Source organism: Hypanus sabinus, chromosome 5 (genome assembly GCF_030144855.1).
Source record: "Hypanus sabinus isolate sHypSab1 chromosome 5, sHypSab1.hap1, whole genome shotgun sequence".
Taxonomy (NCBI): domain Eukaryota; kingdom Metazoa; phylum Chordata; class Chondrichthyes; order Myliobatiformes; family Dasyatidae; genus Hypanus; species Hypanus sabinus.
Genome location: NC_082710.1, coordinates 171,060,509 through 171,088,106, shown reverse-complemented (window position 1 = coordinate 171,088,106; position 27,598 = coordinate 171,060,509). Strand labels below are relative to the sequence as shown.

At 45.1% G+C, this 27,598-nt stretch overlaps 1 protein-coding gene across 7 annotated transcripts in view; it reads left to right on the top strand.

Annotated features, from left to right (window-relative positions):
- LOC132394578 (large proline-rich protein BAG6-like) overlaps positions 1 to 27,598 on the top strand; it is a 113,867-nt gene that overhangs the window by 70,973 nt on the left and 15,296 nt on the right. For 4 of the 7 annotated variants that reach the window (XM_059970889.1, XM_059970888.1, XM_059970886.1 and 1 more), the window contains 8 exons: positions 1,956 to 2,208; positions 3,041 to 3,103; positions 3,736 to 3,840; positions 10,072 to 10,184; positions 17,659 to 17,779; positions 20,541 to 20,839; positions 22,319 to 22,634; positions 26,485 to 26,654. In XM_059970889.1, the coding sequence (XP_059826872.1) occupies positions 1,956 to 2,208; positions 3,041 to 3,103; positions 3,736 to 3,840; positions 10,072 to 10,184; positions 17,659 to 17,779; positions 20,541 to 20,839; positions 22,319 to 22,634; positions 26,485 to 26,654 (1,440 nt within the window). The remainder of the gene's footprint in view (positions 1 to 1,955; positions 2,209 to 3,040; positions 3,104 to 3,735; positions 3,841 to 10,071; positions 10,185 to 17,658; positions 17,780 to 20,540; positions 20,840 to 22,318; positions 22,635 to 26,484; positions 26,655 to 27,598) is intronic. The other 3 variants (XM_059970890.1, XM_059970887.1, XM_059970885.1) reach the window with 1 other exon arrangement.

Here is a 27,598-nt window from a genome sequence, read left to right as displayed (position 1 = left end):
TTGTACCTTTGAATTTAGATTTTTCTTCCCATTTAGAAAATAGTCTGCATCTTTATTCCTTCTCCCAAATTGCATGTCTGTACATTATTCTATTCCATCTATCACTACTTTGCCCATTCTCCCAATGCGTCTCAAGGCCTTCGGTAGACTCCCTTCCTCAACACTACCTGCTCTTCCACCTATCTTCATGTCATCCACAAGTTTGGCCTCAAAGCCATTAATTCCATCATCCAACACCGACCCCTGTGGAACACCTCCAGTCACTGGCAGCCAAGCGGAAACGACCCCTTTATTCCCACTCTTTGCCCCCTGCCATTCAGCCAGTGCTCTACCCTGTTACACCTAATTCTGCATTCTGTTATTGCTTTACTTTGTTGTGCCTCAGTGCATTGGGCAGTGATCTGATTGCTATGAGCAGTATGCAGGACAAACTTTTCAGTGTATCCCGGTACCTATGACTCTATTATTCCTATTCCAGTTCATCCATGCCTACCTGAGTTGGCCCCATTTGCCTGTGTTTCACTCATCTCCCTAAACCTTTCCTATCTATATACTTGTCTAAATGCCTTTTTTAAAGGACGCCTAAGACTTTTGTACTGTACTGTAGTTTTATCTATTGCACTGTACTGCAGCTGCAAAAAAAAAAAGCAAATTTCATGACATATGTGAGTGACGATAGACCTGATTCAGATACGTGACTCCATTGTGGGACTGAGAGTGGGAAAGGGTCAGGGAGAGGGAAAAAGGGGATGGAAACACCAGAAAGACATTCTGTCATGATCACTAAACCAATTGTTTGGAATCAAATGACCTTGCCTCATGTCTCAGGGCTGGGTGTGTCTGCACCGATGTCACCCCTCATGCCTGGCAATCTTCCTCTGCCACCTGTCCCACATCCCTCTTGCAGTATTCCACCCTCGCCATTCCCAGTATACTTCACTCCCGCTAAATTTACGAACTTGCTCTCTGCTCCAGGTTACTATGAATAGAATACTTTGCAAATAGCTTAGGCACCCTAGCTACATGTATGTGCCTAAGACATTTGCACAGTACTGTACCTGCCTCTGCCACCTGCTTGGGTAACTCATTCCACATACCCACTACCCTCTGTGTGAAGAAGTTGCCCCTCAGGCCTTGTTTACATTTTTCCCTTTTTATATTAGGCCTTTCTGATACCCTGTGGAGAAAACCTTAGCTGTTCACCCTGTGCGTGATTTTATAAGTCTCTAACGTCACCCTCAGCTTCCTACGTTCCAGCCCATCCAGTCTCCTCCGGTCTCGGTAGCATCCTTGTAAATCCTTTCTGTGCCTTCTCTAGTTTGACAACATTCTCCCTATAGCAGGGACACAAGAACTGCACGCAGTACTCCAAATGAACCTTTGTCAGTGTCTTGTATATCAGGATGTGCAAACTCCTGTGCTCAGTATTCTGACCGATCACAGCCACTGTGTCAAGTGCTACTTTCACAACCCTGTCTACCTGGGTCATCACTTTCAAGGAACTAGCTAACTGCTCTGATACTCCCCAGAGCCCTAACATTTCCTGCACAAGTTCTGCTGTGGTTCGTCTTGCAAGATCGAAGGCAAAAACTCTTACTTATCTTTTTAAAATGCTGTCTGCCTTTCCTCAGCCCACGGGATTAGTTGATCTGTTGTAATCTTGGATAACCTTCACTGTCCAAAACTCCCACCACTTTTAGCGTCACCTGCAAACTTACTTACTATTTCTCAATCAAGTGGAGTGGTTAATGATCTCCTTGAGTAAAGAAGTCTCTGTTCACTTTATGGTCTGAGGTGGCCAACCTCTACCTGTACGTGTCCCTGCCAGTGTAAAGATTACAGTAGCATGCCTCCATAGTTGGGGGTGGGTTGTACACGTGCAGTCTGTTCTGCACCTTCCCCCAACCCCTCGCCATCTCCTCTGATACTAAAATTTCAGCTCTTCCTCCTTCCAGCAGATCAATGTCGGAACGACGGTCACCATGACAACCAATGGCAACCGAGCGCAACACAATGCTGAGGGGCAGTCACCAGCCCCAGCAGCCTCTGGCACTGTTCCCCCCACACAGTCATCAGGTGCTGAGACGCAGGAGGCCCCAGAGAACCAGGGGCAGCAGAGCCAGAGCCAGGGCTCCCACCCCCGGGTCATTCGCATCACTCACCAAACAATGGAGCCCGTCGTCATGATGCAGATGAACCTACAAGGAGGTGCGTCCAGAGAACTCTCTAGTTGTGTTGAATCCCTGTCCTGGGGAGGGGTGGGAGAGCAGGTGGTCTGCCATCTGATGGGTGGATCTCTAGTGACGTTGAAATGACCACCATCTAAAGTATCTTCATATGGGTTCATACCTGACTGCTCTTGGAGAGCCACTGACATGGCACAGAGAATCTTCAGCACTCTGCTTTCCAACTGTTTGAAAATCCTGACAGTTTGACTCTCTTCTGACTCATGGGGGTCCAGTTATGTTCCCTTGTACCAAGCAGGGTGCTGGTTCCAGCACTCCTTTCTGAATCAATGAAGCCCAGTTCTTAATCAGTGTGGCCTTCGTTCTCCCTTTGAACTGCTGTTTTGCCTTCCTTCAGTCCTGCTTTGCCATACTTTTGAACCCCACAGGGCCCCATTGCCCTGCTTGCTTCTGAGCCAATGGGATGCCACTCCCCTGCTTGCTTCTGAGCCAATGGGGCACTGTTTCCATTCTTGCCTCTGAGCCAGTGAGCCCTCGGTTCACATGAGGCCTCAGTTACTATGGTCCTTATTTTCGCTAAACATTGTTTTTACCATGTACAACTCAAAAATTGAAATTATGTTGGAGAATTCATTTTAATAATTTTCAATATTCCAGAAGATCTGCTTGTCTGGCACCCCCAAGTCCTGAGTGTGTTGGATTAACAGGGTTCTTTTGGACATGTGTGCATTATTCTCAATGTATGTGATAAACCTGCCCTTCTCATTGAATCTGATCTATTGTCAAACTTCACAGTTTCAGCCGTGTGTAGCAGTTTGCGACTACAACCTTCTTACTCATTCATTCTTTGACAGATTCCGCCACACAGGGTAATTCTTCTACAACAGCCTCTTCTGCCACAGGGACCTCTGGGCCAGGTAATGCCATTTAGCTGATCGTAATGCTACCTCTGCAAGATGTGTCAAGTCCTTTACACTCGCTCCCAGAATGGCTTCTTCCCCACTGTTATCAGTCAGAATCAGAATCAGGTTCACTGGTACATGTCGTGAAATTTGCTGTTTTGAAGCAGTAGTACGGTGCAATACCTAAAAAAAAAAAACCCCTATAATTTACAATAAGGAATTATATTTAAAAATAGTAGGACAAAAATAAGGGAAAAATAGTGAAGTGCTGTTCATGGGTTGGTTCATTGTCCTTTCAGAACTCAGATGGCAGAGGGGAAGAAGCTGTTCCTAAAACTCAAGCTCCTATAGCTCCTCCCTGATGGTAGCAATGAGGAAATCATGTCCTGAGTGACTGGGTCCTTACTGATGGGTAGCACCGTTTGAAGGCATAATCTTTTGTTGCTCTTTCACATCCCCTTCCTGGTGGTGCTCCTGTGTTCTTGGGCTTCTCATTCTACCTCTTCTGTGATTGTCACCTCAGCGCTACTTTTTGCACTATCTTTGCATCGTTTTACTACTTTTTGCTTATCTCTAAATTGTAATTGTGATCTGGCAGCAAGCACGTAGTGATCTCTAAACCCCACGTCCTCCATTTTTGCTGTCAGGTGGGATGCCGCATATCCAGATTCCAGGGATGTCAACTGAATTCATGCAGACCATCATGCACCAGATCACCCAGCAAGCCATGGCAGCAGCCGGAGCAAGCTCAGGTATGGTCGAGCATCCCCACGCCTCTGTAAATGAGTAGAAACCAAGCAGTCCTTTTGTCAATCTCAGTCCAGTTTTAGGGACCTACTGACATTGACATCTTATGGCTACCATAAGACATTGGAGCAGAATTAGGCCATTCAGCCCATTGAGTCTGCTCTGTCATGCTGTTTTGGCTGATTTATTATCCCTCAACCCCAATCTTCTGCCTCCCCCCCCCCAAAACCTTTGACGCCTTTACTAATCGAGAAACTATCGACCTCTGTTTTAAATATGTCAAAAAAATGACTTGACCTCAACAGCCAGTTGTGGCAATGAATTCCATAAATTCACCATTCTCTGTTTAAGAGATTCCTTCTTCTCTCTCTTCTAGAGGTATCTTTGTATTCTGAGGCTGTGCCCTCTGGTCCTAGATTATCCCACTAATGGAAACATCCTCTCCATGCTCTTCAATATATGATAGATTTCAGTCAGATCCCCCTGCCACTCCAGTGTGTAGTGGCCCAGAGCCATCAAACGTTTTTCATACCTTAACCCTTCCTTTCCCAGGATTATTCTTGTAACCTTCCTCTGGACCCACTAATGCTAGAATATCCTTCCTTGGATATGGGACTCACAATACTCCAAATCAAGCACCTATACTAGGGAGGGAGGTACATGCAGTAATGTCAACATACTGGAAGTTTTTGAAGTGAATGAGGGGATTTGATGATGTAGCATGGTTGGAGAAATATTTTAACTCTGATAGGGTGATACAATAGTACAGTATACAAAGCAGTCCTCTGGCCAACAGCTGTGTGCTGGGGCAAGTTTAGTAGATCATGTGGCATCTGTGGAGAAAATAAAATTGTCAATGTTTTGGGTTGAAACTTGTGTTTCCTTTGGCCCATGATACCAAAATTAGACATAATCTTTTCTGCCTACACATGATCAAAATTCCTCTGTTCCCTGAGCATTCACCTCTAACAGCCTCTTAAACATCAATATCATATCTGCTACCGCTACACTTGGCAGTGCATTGGAAGTGCCTCACACTTCTTTAAATTTCCTTCCTCTCAATTTAAATGCATATCCTATAGTATTTAACATTCTACTCTGAGACAAAGGTTCTAACTGTCTCTCAACTGTGTAATAGGGTCCAATTAATTGATAGAGGAATTTGAGAAAAGTGGTTTCACATTGTCAGGTTGGGAATCAAATACTGCAGTAATTTTCAAAGTAACAGAGAAGCAGTTCTGGGTAATAGGGAAAGAAACTGGGAAGTGGGTTCAACTGGGGGGAGAGAGAGAGAGAGAGAGAGCCAGTGGGCTGACTGGCCGCCTCTTGCATGCACACATTATGTAACTTGCACAGCATGGGCATTAAAATTACACTGTAAAATGTTAATGTAAATAGCTCTAGGGCTCGTGGAGAGAGATGTGGGATCCATGAATTTGCATTGCATAATGAAGCAGGAAGTAATTATAGAGCATGTCATAATTCTTGTGAAAGAGTAATTGTGTTTTTTTTTGTCCAAGGGCAATTTTGAAGGATAGGGCAAGGAGATTTAACACGCATAAATATCAAAACAGTTTCCTTGTGTTTGGCATTACGTGTCCCGGCCAGGGAGAGATCTTGGGAATACCATAATTAAGAACTTTGCACTTCATCTTGTGCCCCAGTATACACACAGATCATAGAACAGAACAGCATAGTACAGTCCCTACAGCTCACATTGTTGTACTGAACTTTTAACCTACTCTGAGATGAATCCAGTGCTTTACTCCCATCTAGTCCTCCATTTTTCTTTTAGCCATGTGCCTGTTTAAGAGTCTCTTAAATGTCTGGAATGTATCTGCCCTACCGCCACCTCCAGCAATGCGTTCCACGCACCTACCACACTCAGTGTTTTTAAAGAAAACACTCACCTCTGATATTCATCCCCTCCTCATACTCTGTCTAATACCTTAAAATGATGCCCTCCTTTATTAGCCATTTCCGCTCTGGGAGAAAAGTGCTGGCTGTCCACTTTGTCTCCCTCCACAAATTCTGTGATCTCCAAAGAGATCCTACCACTAAACATATCTTACCCCGCCACCCCAACACCTCTGATTTCCACAGGGATTGCTCCCTCTGGGATTCCCTTGTTCATTTGTCAGTCCCCACTAATCTCTCTGCCCTCCCTCCCCCCCCCCGGGCAGGCTAAAAAGTCTGGTGTTAAAAATTTGTGAACCCTGTAGCATGTTCTCTATTTCTTCATAAGTATGACCTAAAATGTGATCAGATCTTCACACAAGTCCTACATTAGATAAAGAGAACCCAATTAATTAAATAACACAAAAAACATTATACTTTTTCATTCATTTATTGAAAAAATTATCCAATGATGATATTTTTTTTGGAAAAAGTATGTGAATCTCTGCGGTAATGCCTTCTACAAGAGCTATTTGGAGTCGGGTGTTCCAATCAATGAGATGAGATCGAAGGTGCGGGCTGTGGAAGTGCCCTGCTCTATAAAAAAGACAAACAAAGTCAGTGCCTGCACTTCTCAAGAAAAATCTGTTTATGTGCACCATGCCTCGATCAAAACAACTTTCAGAGGACCTTGGAAGACTTGTAGAGATGCATGAAGCTGGAAAAAGCTACAAAAGCATTTCTAAAGAGCTGCGTGTTCTTAGTCCACAGTAAGAGAAATTGTCTACAAATGGAGAGAACTCAGTACTGTTGCTGCTCTCCCTAGAGGCATCCTGCAAAGATCACACCAAGAGCACAATGTGCAATGCCAAACCAGGTGAAAAAGAACCCAAGGGTAACAGCAAAAGACCTGCAGAAATCACCAGAACTTGTTAAAAGTCTCTGTTCATGTGTCCACTATAAGAAAAATAGTGAATAAGAATGATATTCATGGAAGGATACCACTGCTCTCCAAAAAAAAGTTACTGCACGTCTCAAGTTTGCAAAAGACCACCTGGATGTTCACACCACTTCTGGGACAGTGTTGTGTGGACAGATGAGACAAAAGTTGAATGTTTTGGCAGAAATACACATTGCTATGTTTGGAGAAAAAAGGGGCACTGTACATCAACACCAAAACCTTATCCCAATTGTGAAGCAAATGAAGGAAGAAGCATGGTTTGTGGCTGCTTTGCTGCCTCAGGGCCTGGACAGCTTGCAATCGTTGAGGGAACAATGAATTCAAAATTGTAGCAAGACATTTTACAGGAGAATATCAGGGTAGCAGTTGGTCACCTGAAGAAGTTGGATAATGCAACAAGACAATGATCTGAAAGAAATGTTGTAGGACTTGAAGTAAGTAGTTCACGCAAGGAAGCCCACCAACCTCCAAGAGTTGAAGCGGTTTTATCAGCAGGAATGGCCTGAAATTCCTCCAAGCCAATGAGCAGAACTGATAACAGTTATTGGAAACATCCAGTTGAAGTTAATGTTTATGAAACGGGGTCACACCAGTTACTGAAAGCAAAGGTTCACATACTTTTTCTAACAAATACAAGTAATACTGGATCATTTTTCTTAATAAATAGATAAGCAAGTGTAATGTTTTTTGTGTTATTTAATTGGGTTCTCTATCTAGTTTTAGGGTTAATAAACTTTTAGTGTCACTGTATCCCTACAAGTGGCCTAAGTGCTACACCTGCCCCATTTTTCTTCTCTCTCACCTCCACTCGGTGCCCAAAGCAGTCCTTTAAGCTGAGGCAACACTTTACCTGCAAATCTGCTGGGGTTGTCTATTGTGTCTGGTTCTCCAGATGCAAGCTCCTCTACATTGTTAAGACCTGTGGGAAATTAGGGGACCACTTCATTGAGCACTTCTGCTCCATCTGCCAAAAGCAGAACTTACTGATGACTGAACATTTTAATTCTGATTTCCATTCTGATTTGTCAATCCGTGGTACCCTATTGTGCCAGGATGAGTCTACCCTCATGGTGGAAGACCAACACCTTATCTTCCGTTTGGGAACCGCCAACCTGATGGCATGGATTTTGATTTCTCTTCCGATTTTTTTTTTCCCCCTCCTCCCCCTCCCCTCCCCTCCCATCTTCCATTCACCACTCTTGCCTCTTACCTCTTCTCACCTGCCTAACACCTCTCACTGGGACTTCCGCTTCTTTCCTTTCCCCTATGAACCACTCTCCTTTCCTATCAGGTTCCTTCTTCTCCAGCCCTGTATCTTGCTCACCCACCTGCTTTACTTGCCTTCTAGCTATCCTCCTTCCCCCTCCCCCACCTTTTTATTCTGGAGTCTTCTTCCCTTTCTGTCCTGAAGTGGGGTTTCGGCTTGAAATATTGACTTTATTCATTTCCATAGATGCCGCCTGACCTGTTGAGTTCCTCCAGCATTTTGTGTGTGTTGCTCTGGATTTCTGCAGACTTTCTCATCTTCATGATTTACACTCTATCTATGCCTCTTATCAACATATCCACCTCGATCATGTCACCTCTCATTCTCCTTTGCTCCTGAGGGAAAAGCCCTAGCTCACTCAGTCTATCCTTATAAGACATGCACTTTAAAATAGGCTGCATCTTGGTAAGTCTCCTCTGCACCCTCTTTAAAGCTTCTACATCCAACCTGCGGCTTAATTGGTGAGGATCTGGGAGAATAAAATTATAGGATTAACATGCAGGGTTTCAGCCCAAACCATTAACAGTTGTGGCTCACCATGAGTTCCCACAGATTTTCTTTCTTAGGATTAGTTTAAATAGAAGTTTGATGTGTCTGTTTTTGTGTTGAATGTCTATGTTCTTAAAGTAGTTTATACTCTGTATTGCCAGGAAAGACAGGTTTGTTATTACCTCGCTGTTGTGGCGAGATCTGGGTTTCTTGTTGGTTCAGGTATGATAACTCATACTCCACTCTCCCCTCCTACCCCTCCTCACAGCCCCCACCCTGCTCTCATGACTACACCCCTCCCACACCTGAAACCACCACAGTGGGCTTCACAGCTGAACAGCTGAGAAGACAGCTGAAACGTCTCCACCCAAGCAAGGCTGCAGGCCCAGATGGTGTCAGCCCCAGGGTGCTCAAAGCCTGTGCCCCCCAGCTATGTGGGGTACTTCACCATGTCTTCAACCTGAGCCTGAGTCTCCAGAGGGTTCCTGTTCTGTGGAAGACGTCCTGCTTCGTCCCTGTACTGAAGACGCTGCGCTCCAATGACTACAGACCAGTGGCATTGACCTCCCACATCATGAAGACCCTGGAGAGACTTGTTCTAGAGCAGCACCAGCCTATGGTTCAGCCACACTTTGACCCCCTCCAGTTCACCTACCAGCCCCGACTAGGAGTTGAGGGTGCCATCGTCTACCTGCTGAACTGTGTCTACGCCCACCTGGACAAGCCAGCGAGCACTGTGAGGGTCATGTTTTTTGACTTCTCCAGTGCGTTCAACAGCATCCGCCCTGCTCTGCTGGGTGAGAAGCTGACAGTGATGCAGGTGGATTCTTCCCCCGGTGTCATGGATTATTGATTACCTGACTGGCAGACCACAGCATGTGCACTTGCAACACTGTGTGTCAGACAGAGTGGTCAGCAGCACTGGGGCTCCACAGGGGACTGTCCTGTCTCCCTTTCTCTTCACCATCTACACCTTGGACTTCAACTACTGCACAGAGTTTTGCCATCTTCAGAAGTTTTCTGATTTCTCTGCCATAGTTGGATGCTTCAGCAAGGGAGATGAGGCAGAGTACAGGGCTATGGTGGGATACTTTGTCACATGGTGTGAGCAGAATCATCTGCAGCTTAATGTGAAAAAGACTAAGGAGCTGGTGGTGGACCTGAGGAGGGCTAAGGCACCGATGACCCCTGTTTCCATCCAAGGGTTCGGTGTGGACATGGTGGAGGATTACAGATACCTGGGGATACGAATTGACAATAAAGAACACTGAGGCTGTCTACAAGAAGGGTCAGAGCAGTCTCTACTTCCTGAGGAGACTGCGGTCCTTTAACATCTGCCGGACGATGTTAATTTACTTACTATTTAATTATTTATGGTTTTATTTTGCTATATTTCTACACTATTCTTGGTTGTTGCGACTATAACAAAACCCAATCTCCCTCGGGATCAGTAAAGTATGTCTGTCTAGATAATTGCTGTAGATCAGCGTGTCTGTCAGGAGGGTTATTGTGGGCTGTAGGTAGGGAGGTATTACTGCTTGGAGTGAGGTGACTTGGTCAAAAGTTTCTTACACCCAAGTCCCTGCACTTCATTTCTCATTTATTTTTGTCCCCTCCCAACAGGGCAGCAGGTGACAGGCTTTCAACCTTCTCCGGCCAGGGTGGTAATAACCAGACCTCCACCTCCTCCCCCACGGCAGACTCAGCCAGCACCTGGGCCACAAGCAGGAGCACAGGTAACAGGCAGGACAAGTGTGCAAGGTGACAGGTGCTGCAATGCTAACTTGTTTCCAGTGCATAGAGCTGCGCACAGTACTGCGAATTTGGTTTTGCCAATCTCTTATATAATTTCAACATAACATCCCAACTCCTTTACTCAATGCATTGATTTATGAAGGCCAATGTGCCTAATGCTAATTTATACTCTTGTCTACTTGTGACGCCAGTTCCAAAGAATTATGGATCTACGTTTACCGATCCTTCAGTTCTACCACATTCTTCAATGCCCTGTCACTCATCATGCAAGTCCTATCCTGGTTTGTATTCCCAAAAGTTCAAAGTAAATTTATTATCAAACTGCATATATGTCATAATATACTACCTGAAATTCATTTTCTTATGGGTATTCACAGTACAGTCGGCCCTCTGTATCTGCAGGTTCCGCATCCGGGGATGCAGCCAACCAGACAGAAAATATTTGAAAAAAACATTCCAGGAAGTTCCAAAAAGCAAAACTTGAATTTGCTACATGCCGAGCACTACGCTGAATCCACCTGAATGAAGTGATGTGTAGGCATACCTTATGTAGCCTCCCGCCATCTCACAGATCCTCAGTCTCTCTCCAGCACTTGTTGTTTGAGCATTGCTCGCCTTGCATCTCGTTCGTTTACGAAGGAGTGAGACAAAGGAGTTTAAGGCTAGTAATGGATGGCTGGCTAGCTATGTAAAGTGCAACAGCCTCAAGAACTTAAAGATCACAGGAGAATCGGCATCAGCTGATGCTGAGGCAGCATCAGAGTTCCCAGACGAGCTACGATGGTTGCGTCTGGTAGTGATAGGGGATTCTACAGTCAGGGGGGCGGATAGGAGATTTTGTGGGGAAGATCGGAAGTCTCGGATGGTATGTTGCCTCCCTGGTGCCGGGGTCCGGGATATCTCAGATTGGGTGCGGTTTATTCTCGAGGGGGGGGGCAAGAACCCAAATGTTGTGATCCATGTAGGGACCAACGACATGGGTAGGATGAGTGAGGGGGTCCTGCGTAGTGAGTTCAGGGAGTTAGATGTGAAGCTGAAGGGCAGGACCTCCAGGGTAACAATCTCAGGATTGCTACCTGTGCCACTTGCGAGTGAGGCAAGGAACAGAAGGATTATATAGATTAATACGTGGCTGAGAGGATGGTGCAGGAGGGAGGGCTTCAGGTTTTTAGATAATTGGGCTTTGTTCCAGGGAAGGTGGGATCTGTTCCGATGAGACAGTTTACACCTGAACTGTAGCAGTACTAACATTCTTGCAGGAAAGTTTGCCAGTGCTTCTCGGGGGGGGGGGGGGGGAAGGTTTTAAACTAAATTTGCAGGGGGCAGGGATCCAGAATGCAAGAGAGGATAGCGAGATGAAGAATAAAGGACAGGTGGGGACTACATGGTTCTGGAATCTTAAGTGTGTGGTAGAGAAAGGTGAGGCGGAACAAGCAATAAGGAGGACACATGTACAGAGGGATGGTCTGACGGAACTTGTAGTTAAATGTGCAGAAAGAATAAGTAAATTTTGGAAGGACAACAAAATTCAAGGGGCATATAGCCCGATGGGAGTTCGGGGAGCTGGGTTAAGCACAATAGGAAGCGATTTAAGCAGAGAGAGGAGAAATGGGCTAAAAGTTCTATATCTGAATGCATGAAGTGTCAGAAATAAGGCGGATGAGCTTGAAGCTCAGGTGCGAATGGGTAACTATGATGTTGTTGGGATAACTGAGACATGGCTGCAGGAAGATCAGACCTGGGAAACAAATGTACAAGGGTATACGTCCTATCATAGGGACAGAAATGTGGGCAGAGGGGGTGGGGTGGCCCTGTTGGTGAGGAATGAGATTCAGTCCTTTGCAAGGGGGGACGTAGGATCAGGAGAAGTAGAGTCTGTGTGGATAGAACTGAGGAACACTAAGGGCAAAAAGACCCTAATGGGTGTTGTCTACAGGCCACCAAACAGTAGCATGGATATTGGGTGCAAGTTGAATAGGGAGTTAACATTGGCATGTGGCAAAGGTAATGTTGCAGTAGTTATGGGGGATTTCAACATGCAGGTGAACTGGGAGAATCAGGTTGGTGCTGGACCCCAGGATAGGGAGTTTGTAGAGTGCCTACGGGATGCATTCTTGGAACAGCTTATATGAGAACCAACCAGAGACAAGGCTATTCTGGATTTAGTCTTGTGTAATGAACAGGATTGAAGTAAAGGAGCCATTAGGAGGTAGAGACCATAATATGATAAGTTTTTATCTGCAATTTATGAAGGATAAGGGCGGATCAGAGGTGTCAGTGTTGCAGTTGAATGGGGAAACTATGGAGCCATGAGGGAGGAGCTGGCCAAAGTTAACTGGACGGATATCCTAGCAGACAAGACAGTGGAACAGCAATGGCAGGTATTCTTGGGAATAATGCACAAGGTGCAAAATCAGTTCACCCCCAGAGAAGGAAGGATTCAAAGGGGGGAAGGGGCCACAGTGGTTGAAAAAGGAGATCAGAGATTGCATAGCATTAAAAAAAAAGGAAGTATGACAGAGCTAAGGTGAGTGGGAGGACAGATGATTGGGAAATTTTTAAGGAACAGCAGAACTTAACTAAAAAGTCAATAAGGGGAGGAAAAATGAGGTACGAATGCAAGCTAGCCAGGAATATAAAGGAGGATAGCAAAAGCTTTTTTAGGTATGTGAAGAGAAAGAAGATAGTTAAGAACAATGTTGGGCCCTTGAAGAATGAATTGGGTGAAATTTTTATGGGAAACAGAGAAATGACAGAAGAATTTAATAAGTACTTTAGATCTGTCTTCTCTAGGGAAGACACAAGCAATCTCCCAGATGTATGGATGGGCCAAGGACATAGGGTAACAGAGGAAATGAAACAGATTGACATTAGGAAGGAAACAGTGATGAGTAGACTGATGGGACTGAAGGCTGACAAATCCCCAGGTCCAGATGGTCTGCATCCTAGGGTACTGAAGGAGGTAGCCCTGGAAATTGCGGATGCATTGGTAATCATTTTCCAATGCTCCTTAGATTCAGGATCAGTTCCTGAGGATTGGAGACTGGCTAATGTTATCCCACTTTTTAAGAAAGGAGGGAGGGAGAAAACAGAGAACTGTTGTCCTGTCAGCCTAACATCAGTAGTGGGGAAGATGATAGAGTCCATTATTAAAGATGAAATAGTGGCATATCTAGATAGCAGTGATAGGATTGGGCCGAGCCAGCATGGATTTACCAAGGGCAAATCATGCTTGACTAATCTATTGGAGTTTTTCGAGGATGTAACCAGGAAGTTAGACGGGGGAGATCCAGTGGATGTAGTGTACCCCGATTTTTAGAAGGCAAGGTCCCATATAGGAGATTGGTGGGTAAAATCAGAGCTCATGGCATTGGGGGGGGTGGGGGGGGGCGGGAAGATATTGACATGGACAGAAAACTGGTTGGCAAATAGAAAGCAAAGGGTAGCAGTGAATGGGTGTTTCTCGGAATGGCAGGTGGTGACTAGTGGGGTGCCACAGGGCTTGGTATTGGGATCACAGCTGTTTACGATTTACATCAACGATTTAGATGAAGGCATTGAGAATAACATCAGCAAGTTTGCTGATGATACTAAGCTGGGTGGCAGTGTGACATGTGATGAGGATGTTAGGAGAATTCAGGGTGACTTGGATAGGCTGAGTGAGTGGGCAGATACTTGGCAGATGACGTTTAATGTGAATAAGTGTGAGGTTATCCACTTTGGGAGTAAGAACAGGAAGGCAGATTATTATCTGAATGGTGTAGAGTTGGGTAAGGGAGAAATACAAAGAGATCTAGGAGATCTTGTTCATCAGTCACTGAAGGTGAATGAGCAAGTGCAGCAGGCAGTGAAGAAGGCTAATGGAATGTTGGCCTTTATTACAAAGGGAATTGAGTACAAGAGCAAGGAAATCCTTTTGCATTTGTACAGGGCCCTGGTGAGACCACGACTGGAGTATTGTGTACAGTTTTGGTCTCCAGGGTTAAGGAAGGACATCCTGGCTATAGAGGAAGTGCAGCGTAGATTCACGAGGTTAATTCCTGGGATGTCCAGACTGTCTTACGCAGGAGAGGTTAGAGAGACTGGGCTTGTACACGCTGGAATTGAGATTGAGAGGGGATCTGATTGCAACATATAAGATTATTAAGGGATTGGACAAGATAGAGGCAGAAAATATGTTCCAGATGCTGGGAGAGTCCAGTACCAGAGGGCATGGTTTGAAAATAAGGGGTAGGTCATTTAGGACAGAGTTGAGGAAAAACTTCTTCTCCCAGAGAGTTGTGGGGGTCTGGAATGCACTGCCTCGGAAGGCAGTGGAAGCCAATTCTCTGGATGCTTTCAAGAAGGAGCTCGATAGATATCTTATGGATAGGGATATGGGGTCAAGGCAGGAACTGGGTATTGATAGTAGATGATCAGCCATGATCTGAGAATGGCGGTGCACGCTCGAAGGGCCGAATGGTGTACTTCTGCACCTATTGTCTATTGTCTGTACTGGACATGTACAGACTTTTTGCCTCTTGTCATTATTCCCTAAACAATACAGCATAACAACTATTTACATAGTATTTGCATTGTATTAGATATTATTAAGTAATCTAGAGATGATTTAAAATATGCGGGAGGATTGCGTAGTTTATATGCAAATACTACGCCATTTTATATAAGGGACTCGAGCATCCATGGATTTTGGTATCCGTGTGGGGTCCTGGAATCAATCCCCGCGGATACCAAGGGACGACTGTAAATACAAACTCAGTAAAATCAATGAAGAACCGCACACAAGACAGACAAACAGCCAGTGTGCAAAAGACAACTAATACTGCAAATACAAAAAGAAGAAAACAAAATGATAAATAAATGAGCAATAAATATTGAGAACATAAGATGATTCCTTGAAAGTGAGTCCATAGATTATTAGAAGAGTTCAGTATTGGGGTGAATGAAGTTAACCCCTCTGATTCAAGAGCTTGATAGTTGGGGGGTAATAAAGCTTCTTGAACCTGGTGGTGTGGGTCACGAGGCTACTGTACCTCTTCCTAATGGCAGAACGAAAAGAGAGCATGACCTGATTGGTGGTTGTCCTTGATGACAGATGCTGATTAGCTGCCACAGCACTCTTATAGATGTGCTCAGTGCTGGGGAAGTCTTTACCCATGATGGACTGGGCTGTATTCACTACTTTTTGTAGGCTTTTATTATAACACCTCATACTTGTCTGCATTAAATTTCAGCCGAAATTTCCATCCGGTCCAGATCCTGTTGCAGGCTTTGATAGCCTTCCTTGCTGTCCAAATCCCCACTCAGCCTTGGTATCGTCTGCAAATTTGCTGATCCAAGTTACTACATTATCATCCAGATTGTTGATTTAGATGACAAACAACAACAGACCCAGCACGAATCCCTGTGGCACAATGTTTGTCATAAGCCTCTAGTCAGAGAGGCAGCCATCTACTACTGCTCTGGCTTCTGCCTCAAAGCTACTGTCTAATCCAGTTTATTACCTCATCGTGAAATTAAATGACTGAACTTTGACCAACCTGCCATGCAGGGCTTTGTCGAAAGTCTTGCTAAGGTCCATATAGACAACATCCATTGCCTTTCCTCCATCAACTTTCCTTGTAACTCCTTCAGAAAAAACACTATAAAGTTGGTTAGATACAACCTGCCATACACAAAGTCATGTTGACTACCCCTATCAGTCCCTATCTATTCAAATACTTGTATATACAGTTCCTTACAATTCCTTCCAATAACTTACAGACTATTCACATCAGGCTTACTGGTCTATAATATCCCAGATTTTTATAGTCTTTCTTAAACAACAGAACAACATTTGCTATCCTCCAATCTCCAATGCTGAGGCCGCTTTAAACATTTCTATTAGGGCCCCTGCAATTTCTGCACGACCCTCACAGGGTTCAAAGAAACACCTTGTTAGGCCTTGGGGGATTTATCTATTCTAATTTGCTTCAAGACAGCAAACGCCTCATCCTCTCATCTGTGTACGGCCCATGACCTCACGACTATTTTGTCTCACTTCTAAAGACTTGAGTAAATACAGATGCAAAAATCCTTTTAAGATCTCCTCCATTTCTTTCGGCTCCAGGCAGACTCTGCTCCTCAAGAGAGGACCACTTTTGTCCCTTGATATATTTTCGCTCATAATATATCTGTAGAAGTCCTCCTGATTTCCTCCTCCTTTGTTTTTTTTTTATTTCTTATACTCAAGTACCTCACTGGTTCCTGCTTGCCTATACCTGCAATGTACCTCCTCCTCCTCCTCTTCCTTAGCCAGGAACCCAATATCTCAAAAACTAAGGTTCCCTGCACCTGTTATGCTTGCCTTTTATTCTGAGAGGAACATGCAAATTCTGTGCTCTGGGAATTTCACCTGTCCCAATCCACACTTGCCAAATCCTTTCTGATACCATCAAAATTGGTCTTTCTCCAATTTAGAATCTCAACATGAGGACCAGATCTATCTTTTTCCATAATTTACCTTGAAACTAATGGCGCTAATGGCAAAGTGTTATCCTATACAACCTTCTGTCACCTGCCCTGTCTCATTCCCTGAAGGGAGATCTAGTAATGCTGTCCCTCTAGTTGGGTCCTCTATGTACTGATTAAGGAAGTTTGACAAACTGTATCCCATCCAGCCCTCTTACAGTATGGAAATCCTAGTCAATATGTGGGAAGTTAAAATCACCCACTACCATATGTTTCTTGCAGCAGTTGGCAAATTTGCTCCTCTAAGTCCCGCTGACTATTGGGCTGTTTGTAATATAATCCCATTAATGTGGTCATCCTTTTCTTATTCTTCAGTTTCCCCCATACAGATGAGCTGTGCAACCTGTCCAGTCTGAGCACTGCCGTGATACTTCCCCTGATTAATAATGCCACCCTTCCTCCTTCAATACCTCCTGCTCTATCGTGTCTGCAACATCGGAACCTGGGAACATTGAGCTTCCAGTCCTGTCCCTCCTGCAGCCACATCTCACTAATGGCTACAATGCAATAATTCCATGTGGATCAGCCCTAAGCTCATCAGTCTTTCCTACTATACTCCTTGCTTTGAAATGTAGACACCTCAGAACATTAGTCCCACCATGCTCGACCCTTTCGTATCCTGGCTTTCTATATAGGCTTCACAATATCTTTCCCTACAATCACTCCTCTGTCTGCTCTAGCACTCTAATTTCCACTACCAACCCCCACCCTGGTTCAGAAGTAAAAGGGACTTGACAGTTTTTGAGCATTTTCTGTTTCACTGTTTCCAAACCCACTAAACAGTTAACAGGAGATGCTCAAAGATAGTCAAGGGGCCACAATTGCACATCTTGCAACCTGGAGCCCCATGCAGCTTGAGATACTGAGTCAACGCTGCGACGTATCCGTTGTGTTACTTTGTGTTTTGTGTTATTTCCAGACTGTTTCTATTACTTCCTGCTGCAGGTTCCTCCTGGCTCCGCTCGTGCCCCTGCTCCTGCTCCACCTCCTGGTCCCGGCCCGGCCACCCTGGCGCAGATGATCACCGGGCTGGTTGGACAGCTTCTGATGCAGCCTGCTACTGTCGGTGAGTAGTTGCTCTTCATGACCTCGCTGTTGCTTTGTCCTCGCTTGCTTCCCGTTGCTGTGTAGTCCAGCCTGGTTGAACTGCCTCAGGCTATAGATTGCATATATGAACATACTTTTTCTCCCTTATCCAACCCCTCCTGTCCCAGGATATGAGATGATGGAGGGAGAAACTTGGGTCAGACAGCATAAGCAGGGGGAATAGACATTCCAACATTTCAGATTGAGACTCTTATCTGGACTGCGAGGTAGCCAGTACTCAGAGGTGGGGGAAAGGGATGAGCAAGAGCTATAAGTCGGGGTGGGGATTGTAAATATTGATATCGAGGTTGAAATGAAGGCAACAGCACCATGGATAATGGAAGCTGATAAGAGAGGAAATTGCAGCATGTGATCGTGAGGAACGTGGGGAAAGCAGATGGGAACAGAGTTGGAAGGAGAACCAGTAAGAGGAGTAGAGTTGTACAGTGAGTGGAGGAGGGGAAAGAAACAGAATTTAGAGACTGACAGGTGTTTATGAGGAACCGAGTAGATCAGGAGGTGAAAGTCAGCTGCTAGCAAATAAGAGTTGTGGCCAGCCTGTGGGAGCATTTTGTGTGTGGAGCAATATCACTATTTATTAGATTTAGACTGATTAAAAGGAAGTGAAAAGCTGTCATGGGGAAAAGTGTTTTTAACCGACGTGGTTAGAACCTGTAATTCACCTGCTGCTGAATGATGGTGCCAAAAGCGTTTGGGAAATAGCTTCATGTTGTAAAAGACTAGCTTTATTTGGTATGTATTCATCAAGAATGACGACACAGTGACAAAGTGTCATTTGCAACAGTGATGAACATACCCTGACGATATGCTGGGGGCAGTCCACGGCCTAGCATGCCCACATTTACTATCCCTAAACCCGTGCACCTTTTGAGTGTGGGAACCAGAACACCACACAGTCACGGGAAGGGTGTACAGACCGCAGCGGGAATTGAATCCTGATCACTTTTGAAAGTGTTACACTATGAACCAGTAGTGTTCATTGTTACTTGGTGCCAGTCATGCGAGATCCCCTGGTGAGGGAGTACGGCACAAAAAGAGGAGCCGAGGGAAAGGAAAATCAGTGAGTGGTGTGTGTGGCTGATGGGCATGTGGATTGGTGGAGGAGGGGGAAGAATCAGGGTCATTGGGCTGGCATGTGTGTCGGAGGGTCTGAGTGGATCAGGAGAGGTGAGGATAGTCAGCTGGCAGACAGTAGTTGTTGATATTTCTGGCATGGTTAAAATCTGGAATCTTACCTCCTGGAAATGCAGCAGGGGCAATTTCCAGTATGAGGGGAAATTGCCAATGGAAAAATATGCAAAGCTACAGAAAAGGAGGTGAATCGGGGTTCCCAAATAATTTTTAATGCCATGGACGCCTACCATTAACCGAGGAGTCTGAATCCCAAGCTGGGAATCGCTGGGCTAGAAGGAAGAAATAGGATGTTGATTTGGGAGAACGCTGGCATGGACACAGTAGTTGCTGCTTTCTTTTCACTACCTCGTATGGAGTGATCTGCCTGGAGGCATTCAAACAAAAGCTTTGCAGTGGCATTGATAAACCAAATCCCAATTCCAGTCTTGCTTGCTCTTGTGGAAATGTTGGCTCTAGTCCTATATGTCTGTGTAAGTGTGGAATGATGCTGAGGGTAGTAACACCTTGTTAAAAAGGGCACAGCACAGGCCGGTCAGTGTGGGACGAGCTGCTGTTGAAGTGGTGAATATGGGTTCAATAGTAACATTTAATAGAAGTTTGGGCAGATCTATGATGGGAGGGGTTTGGAGAGATGTGGTCAGGGTGCAGGTAGATTGGACTAGGTCAGCCAGGATTGGCTGGGCCAAAGAGCTTGTTTCTGTGCTCTGAGTCTCCATTGCCTGGAATAGAGGGCTGTAGTCATAAGGAGGGGTGGGATCGGCTGGTTTATTCTCACCTCTCAGTGGCACCTACCTCGGCAGCATGTCAGCCAAGTGTCAAAAGACAGGCACCTTCTCTTTGAACTTATCCATGACTTACTGGCTCCTCATTCCACCATGGAGCTCATTGTTTCTTAGAGAATTTGGGCGTTGTTATGAGAGTTGAAGACAGGGGAGGGGTTGAAGGAAGCTAAGAGTAAGATTGAATAGGTTAGGACTGTATTCCCTGGAGTGCAGGAGAATGAGGGGAGATCTTATAGACGTACATAAAATTATGAGGGGTATGGATGAGGCGAATACATGCAGGGTCTATCCCTTCAGGTTTGGGTAAGATTAGAACTGGAGGTCATAGGTTTGGGGTGAAAGGCGAAATATTTAAAGTGCAATGTGAAGAGGAACTTATTCATTCAGAGAGTGGTGTGAAAGTGGTCCAAGCTGCCGGTGGAAGTGGTAAGTGCAGATTCAATTGTGATAGTGAAGAAAAGGTTTGGATAAGTAAATGAATGGAGGATTGTTGTCCAGGTATAGCCATATGGCTACATGGGTTTGGGGGGCTATGTTCAAGGAGATACAACTGTGCAGGAGATCAGGTCAGTAGGGACAGGATGGGCCGAAGGGTCTGTGTGCTGTAGTTCTCTGTGACTCCGTAACAGCAGGACACACCAGTTAGTTTAACTCTGTTCTGGGGAGTCTAAGGAATTTAGGTTGGCCCTGCGATGCTTTGGTATAAAATACCAGGTGTCCTGCCTTCCAGTACCCCTCACTGTGAGAGAGTTTTGTCCCACGGCCATCATGTTGTCTCTCACTCCCTTTTCTCCATCTCTGCAGCCCAACCCACGACAGCAGGAAGCACTCCCTCAGACACCACCAACACCAGCTCTGCGACCACCTCCGCCACGGCAAGCAGAACATCCACCACTACTACCACTACCAGCTCCACTGGGACCACCACCAGCAGTTCAGCTGCACCAGACTCTGGCACCCAGCCCGATGTCCAGCTCTCGCAGCTCCTGGGCACTTTGCTGGGGTCAGCTGGTACCGGCATGGCCAGCGTAGGCTCACCCACCATCACTGTGACCCTGCCGGGGATGCCAGCTTTTGTGCAGGGGATGACAGAGTTTCTGCAGGTGAGTGGATGGCTGTTCCTGTAGTCGCAGAGGTTGGGGTCTACAGAGCAAGAGCAGAGCTGCGCGATGAATTTGGATGGCCAATTCAAAGGGTCAATATAAGCTTAATGGGCCAAATGACCTCTGGTATCTACACATGGGCGCATATCTGAGAAAGGGTGTGCTAGCATTGTTCAGGGTCCAGGGGATGATCACAAGAATGATTCGTGGAATGAAAGGGTTGACATGAGGATTATTTAATGAGTTTTGGGCCTGTACTCACTGGATGAGGGGACGCAAAGATTCTCTTTACTGTCCCCTCCCATTGGGCTGAAGACGCAGAAGCCTGAAAGCACCTATCACCAGTCTCCAGGACAGCTTCAATCCAACTGCTCGAAGACTGGTGAACAGTCCCCTAGTACATTAAGTCATTGATTCACAATAGTCAGTAGTTTGGCATGGAAACAGGATCTTTGAGATGCTGGTGAACCTCTTCTCCACTACTTCCATATCCTTCCTCTAAAGGGGTGACCACAACAACATGCAATATTCTAAATGTGCCCTATGCAGCTTTTACTCTGCTGTTATAGGAATATTGAATATTCCCTAATGTGATAAGCTATACGCTTGACCTCATTAGTTGCCTCAGTTGTAACCTTGCACTTTATTGTCCACCTGCACTGCATTTTCTTGGTAGCTCTGACACTTTATTCTGCACAGTGTTTATCTTGGTAGGTTTAACTTTACACAGTAATTTTATTTCATAATTCCTGAGTGCATTTTTGTAATGAATGGATCTGTACGCAAGGCAAGCTTTTCAACTGTACCTCAGTACATACATTACTGTGCGAAAGTCTTAGGCACATATATATATAGCTAGGGTGCCTAAGACTTTTGGAGTGTACTGTAATAGAGGATTACACTGCTGCTGCTGCAAAAAATTCATATTTCGTGACATATGTGAGTTATGATAAACCTGATTCTGATCTGGGATCTATTGTAACAGAGTGGGAGTGGGGCAGAGAGGGGGGAATCAGAATCAGGTTTATTATTACTGGCATGTGACGTGAAATTTGTTAATTGTGGTTGGGAAAGGGGGAGGAGACAGAGCGGGAAGGACCAGAGACATGTTCTGTAATGATCAATAAACCAAGTCAATTATTTTGTCTGGTGTCTCAGCACTGGGTGTATCTGTACACCTGCTACCACTCCCGCCCAAATCCTGGCACTTTTTCTCTGCCCGCTTCCCCACACCCCTTCCGTGATGCTTCACCCTCGCCATTCCCAACATTCTTTGATCCCGCCAGGTTTACAAACTCGCTGTATGCTCCAAATTGACAAAGTACTGTGCAAAAGTCTTAGGCACCCTAGCTAAATATATGTGCCTAATACATTTGTACAATACTGTACGACAATAAATCAACTTAACTGTTTATTTGAATGGGTCAGTTGCCTGCTTTGACACTGGGAACTCACTTTTTCTCATCCTTTCTCCCCTAGGCAGCCCAGGGAGCAGCAACAGTTCCTCAGACTCCTGCCCAAGGAGCTCCCCCACAGGCCCCACAGGCCCCTCAGACCCCAGCCCCAACGCAAGATCCACCTACGTCACAGCCGGGTCAAGGCAGAGAGAGCCGGCAGCAGACAGGGGTAGATACACTGCCGCCGGAGTTCTTCACCAGTGTGGTGCAGGGCGTGCTCTCTTCCATGATGGGTTCACTCAATGCCCAGCAGGGCAGCACAGAGAGCATCGCCGATTTCATCCAGCGGCTCAGTGGCACCAGCAACATCTTCGAGCCGGGTGCTGATGGAGCTATAGGTATGACTGGCACTAGCCAGGCCAAGGAGCAGTTTCTGGGTGCGGCATTGGGGTGCTCAGGGGATTGCTACTAGGCAATTCTCATTGTTGTTCTACCCTGCTGACCAAACTGTGTAGTGGTGAGAGTGATGAGTGTGTAGTGGTGAGAGAGCGGGAAGGATGGGAGTCACTGTTAGAGAGTATGGTACCTTGAATCTTAGTGTAGAATTAAACTCTTGGGTCTGTTGAGACTGGTGAAGCCCCACTTGGAGTACCATATACAGTTTTGGTTGCCCTGTTATAGGAAAGAAATCATTAAAGTGGGAAAGAGTGCAGAGAAGATTTATGAGGGCATGAGCTATGGGGACAGGTTGGGCAGGCTGAGACCTTATTCCTATAAGACGGACGGCAACTTTATAGAGATGTGTAAAATCATGAGAAACATGGACAAGGTGAATGCTTTTCCAGCTTTGGGAAATCAAGAATCAGAGGGCTTAGGTTTAAGGTGATAAGGTGAGAGGGGAAAGATTTGAAGGAATCTGAGGGGCAACTTTTCACCCAGAGGGTGGTCAGTGTGTGGAATGAGCTGCCAGTGGAAGTGATTGAGGCAGGTACAGTGACAGCATATAAAATAAGTTTGAATGATTACATGGTTTAGGGGGAATACGGTCCAAATGTGGGCATGTTTCCATGTTTTATTCAGGCTCTCCTCAAAGGCTTGAGTTTAGTGACTGGATTGGCTGGGACTATTTTCGCTGGAGTGAAGGAGGCTGAGGGGTAACCTTACAGAGGCATACAAACTCATCGGAGTTAAAGAAAAGACGGATGATCAGTCTTTTCCTCATGGTCGTCATCATGTGCCATGTCCTATGACATCGACAATCATGGTGTTTACAAGATTAATGACCCCAGCCATTAACAATACTCTTCAGAGATTGCCTGGAGTCAGTGGTCCATAACCAGAACTTGTGCTGTGCACCAGCTGCTCATACAACCTTCCAGCATCTGCTCCTATGGCTTCACGTGACCCTGATCTGGGGGTGGAGGTGGTGCTAAGCAATGATATACTTTGCCCAAGGATGACCTGCAGGCTAGCGGAGGGAAGGAGTGTCTTACACTTCCTTAGTAGAGTTGTATCTGTACCCCGCCACTCGTCGTAAGGCAGAGTCAGGTTTATTAGCACTGACTTTGTATGATGTGAAATTTGCTGTTTTGCAGCAGCAGTACAGTGCAAAGAGATAATATTACTCAAATTTACAAAAATATATAATTAGTGTAAAAAATACTGAGGTAGGTTTAAAATGAGGGGTGAAATTTAAAGGAGATCTGAGGGATAGTGGATACAGTTACAGTGTTTAAAAAGGCATTTGGAGAGGTGTTCCATGGATGGGAAAGGAAGAGAGATCCAAGCCCAATGCAAACAAATAAAATTACTGTAGACAACCATCCTAGTTGGTGTGGACAAAATGGAGCAAAAGGGGTATTGTACATTTGATACTATACTGTACATTTCTAAGATTCAATTAGTATGCTTAGAATGGAAGTGAGAGAATCTAGTGTTAAGGGATCCCTTTAAAAATAATGGATCAGCAATTTAAGACCAATGAACCCGCACACCTTTTCTGAAAGTCTTAAGTCTTTGGAGCTCTTTTCCTCAAAGTGAAGAGAAAGAAAATCTTTGAATGTTTTTGAGCTGGAGGTAGGTGGTTGAAAGGGGTGCATGGGTCGATGGAGATGTGGGCTTCAGTTTCTGTTGGTTTCAAGGAGATTTTAGAGACATGGAGGAAAAACAGCATGAAAATGGGCCCTTCAGCCATTGAGTATTTACCACCCATTTACACTAATCCTGCATTATTCCCATCTTTTAAAGTTTTCCCATCATTGTCCCCCAGATTCTACCACAAAACGCTAGGGCCAGTTTACAATATCCAATTTATCTTCCAACCCGCACATCTTTGGGATGTGGGAGGAACCCAGAGCTCCAGCAAGAGAACTGTGTCACAGGGCAGTGGCTCCATCCAGTGTGCCATATTGTCTTATTCAATGATACAACAACCTTAAGCAGGACCAAGGAGCCTACACTAGCTCTTAATTTGAAATGTTCTTGTCCACCTGTATGGCCTCAGGCCATCATCTTAAATCCTATGCAAAAGGAATTGCAAAAGCCACAGTTATAACTTAGAGGAAAAGAGTCTTCACTGTAAGTGGGTAATCCCCTATTTTTAAAGTAGCCCCTTGATTCTGGATTATCCAACAGGAGGAAACAACCTCTTCACATCCACCCTGAAGACCTTTGAGCATTGTCATTGAATCCTAGAAATGAACTGTGCTGTGCAAAAGACTATGCACAATACTAAACATATTGGTTAAAATAGGAAGGTAGTTGGGAAACATACATAAAAGTGCTTAGCTTTATATTAGCTCTGAGGTATCAAGTGTTATTTGGTCACACATAATATACAGTATTGTGCAAAAGTCTTGGGTTTACACAGTACTGTGTAGTACTAGAATGTGGCCTCCAGACTTCAGAAGTAGACTTGAGTCATAGACATGATGCCTGTCCATTGAGTCTTGACCTACCAGGCCTGCAGCTGATATTAACACACATCCAAGTATCCTTGATGCTAAATAGGTTGATGTTGAGTAATGTGAGTTATGCAGAGGGAGACATCAGTAAGTATAGTGGGTTGATACACCGACATGGCCACACGAAGTAGCAGGCCATGGTATTGGAAAGCTCCTCCCTGACAGCCTTTGAAACAACAGACCAAGTTGTCTGTAAGGATTTAACAATATACTTGGAAAGAGGTTGAGAAGTTTGTTGGTCAAATTTTATACATTTAATTTTTTTATTAGCAATTCCTCGGAGGGAGAATAGATCAAACCCGTGATTCCATCATCCCTTTGATCCTTTTGTTGGAATATATCTGACTGTCTGTGACATGAAGGTTGGTGACGTTGTGTATAATGTAGAAGGCTGTTTGGTCACAACGGGATATAGAATAGGTTGCAAAGCTGAAGAAGCAGATGGAGTTCAATCCAGAAAAGTGTGAACTGATACACTTTGAAGGATCAAAGTTGAAGACAGAACACAAGGTTAATAGCAGGAATCTTGTTGATAGCATGGTTGAAAAGGCGAATGGTATGTTGGTCTTCATTAGTTAGGATCTGAGGGAGGTGGAATTGAACTCAAGAGCTGTGAGGTAATGTTGCAGCTCTATAAAACTGGTTGGACTGCACTTGGGGAATTGTCACCTCATTATAAGAAGGATATGGAAGCTTTAGAGAAGGTGCAGAGGAGATCTATTAGGATTAGAGAGCATGTCTTATGAGGAAAGGTTGAGTGAGCTAGGGCTTTTCTTTTTGGAGTGGAAGAGGATGAAGGGCAACTTAAGATTCATAGAGTGGACAGCTATCGCCTTTTCCCCGGGGTGGCAGTGAGCAATATCTGAGGACATCTGTTTAAGCAGAGTGGGGGAAAGTTTAGGGAAGATGTCAGAGGTGAGTTTATTTATACAGAGTGGTGGGTGCCTGGAATACACCACTAGGTGTGGTGGTAGAGGCTTGTACGTTAGGGGCATTTAAGATAGGCACATGAACGAGAAAATGAAGGGTCTGAAGCTGTGTAGGAATAAATGTGAGATCAAACATGTAGGTTTAAAGGTTAGCATAGCATCATGGCTGAAGGGCGTGTACTGTGTTGTGCTGTTCAATTTTTCTAAGTTTCTTAGTACTGAATTGTGTCAGTGCCCAACCTTCCACTGGTAACTTTCTTTGTTGTCCTATCCCTCTTGGGGCTTAAAAATTTAGCCACACTTTCCTCCTGATCCCGTGCCTTCTGAGTTTCTTGAGCAATCTGTTCCCTCGGCAGGGTTTTTCGGAGACTTGCTCTCACTCATCTGCCAAAACTTCTCCATGGTGGACATGATCATGCTGCTTCACGGCCAGTTCCAGCCACTGCAGCGCATCCAGCCTCAGCTCAACCGATTCTTCCAAGAGCAGTACCTCAACAACCAGGAGCCTACAGAGCAGAACATCCGGGTAAGGAGTTGCCAGACTGAGGGAGAGGGGCTGCACCCACTCACTAGGCTCTCCCTCCTAAAATGCTAGGATGCCACATAGTCGGTAATGAAGAATAGTCGGTAGTGGACTATTGGCAGCCAATAGTCCAGCTTCTCAGGGATGAGGTTGGTCTAAATGAGGATGAGAGGTGACATGATGATGGTGTGCAAGGTGAAAAGAAGCTTGTTGAATGTATAACCAGAGACTTTGCCAGGGCAGAAATGGCTGATAGAAGAGTATAATTTTACGGTGATTGGAAGGGGGTGTCAGAGGTAAGTTTTTCATAGAATGAGTATTAGGTGTGTGGAATGCCTGCCAGGGATGATGTTAGAGGCAGATACATTAGGGACTTTTAAGAGACTCTTAGATAGGCACATGGATAATTTTTTAAAAAGGGGGGTTATGTAGAAGGGAAGTTTGATTTTAGGGCAGATTAAAAAGTTGGTCAGCACGACATTAAAGGGCTTGAACTGTGCTGTAATGTTCTATATTTTGTAAATAAGACCCTAACTGGTTCGTCAGTATGGTTTCACTGAAAGAGAATAAAAAGGATAAGGAGGAGATGGATCTTGGACACAGTTTTTAAATCCTATCAAACCCTGGGATAGTGCCCCTCCCTCCCTCCCTCCCTCCCTCGCTGGGCTCCATGTACCTAGGAATCATCTACATCTTGGAATCTAAATGGGGGTTCAGGTGGTTTAATGCAGATGTTCCCAACTGGGGTGCACGGACCCCTTGCTTAATGATATTGGTCCATGACATTAAAAAAAGGTTGGTGACCCCTAGCTTAATGGATATCTGGGTGCTACCTATGTTCTGGAAACTTAAAAGGGTTCAAGTTGCTCATATATTGAATAATCGGTACCAGAAAGTTGGGTGCAGGCTGCCGTCTAATTGAGGGACTCAGATTGTTTTTTATACTT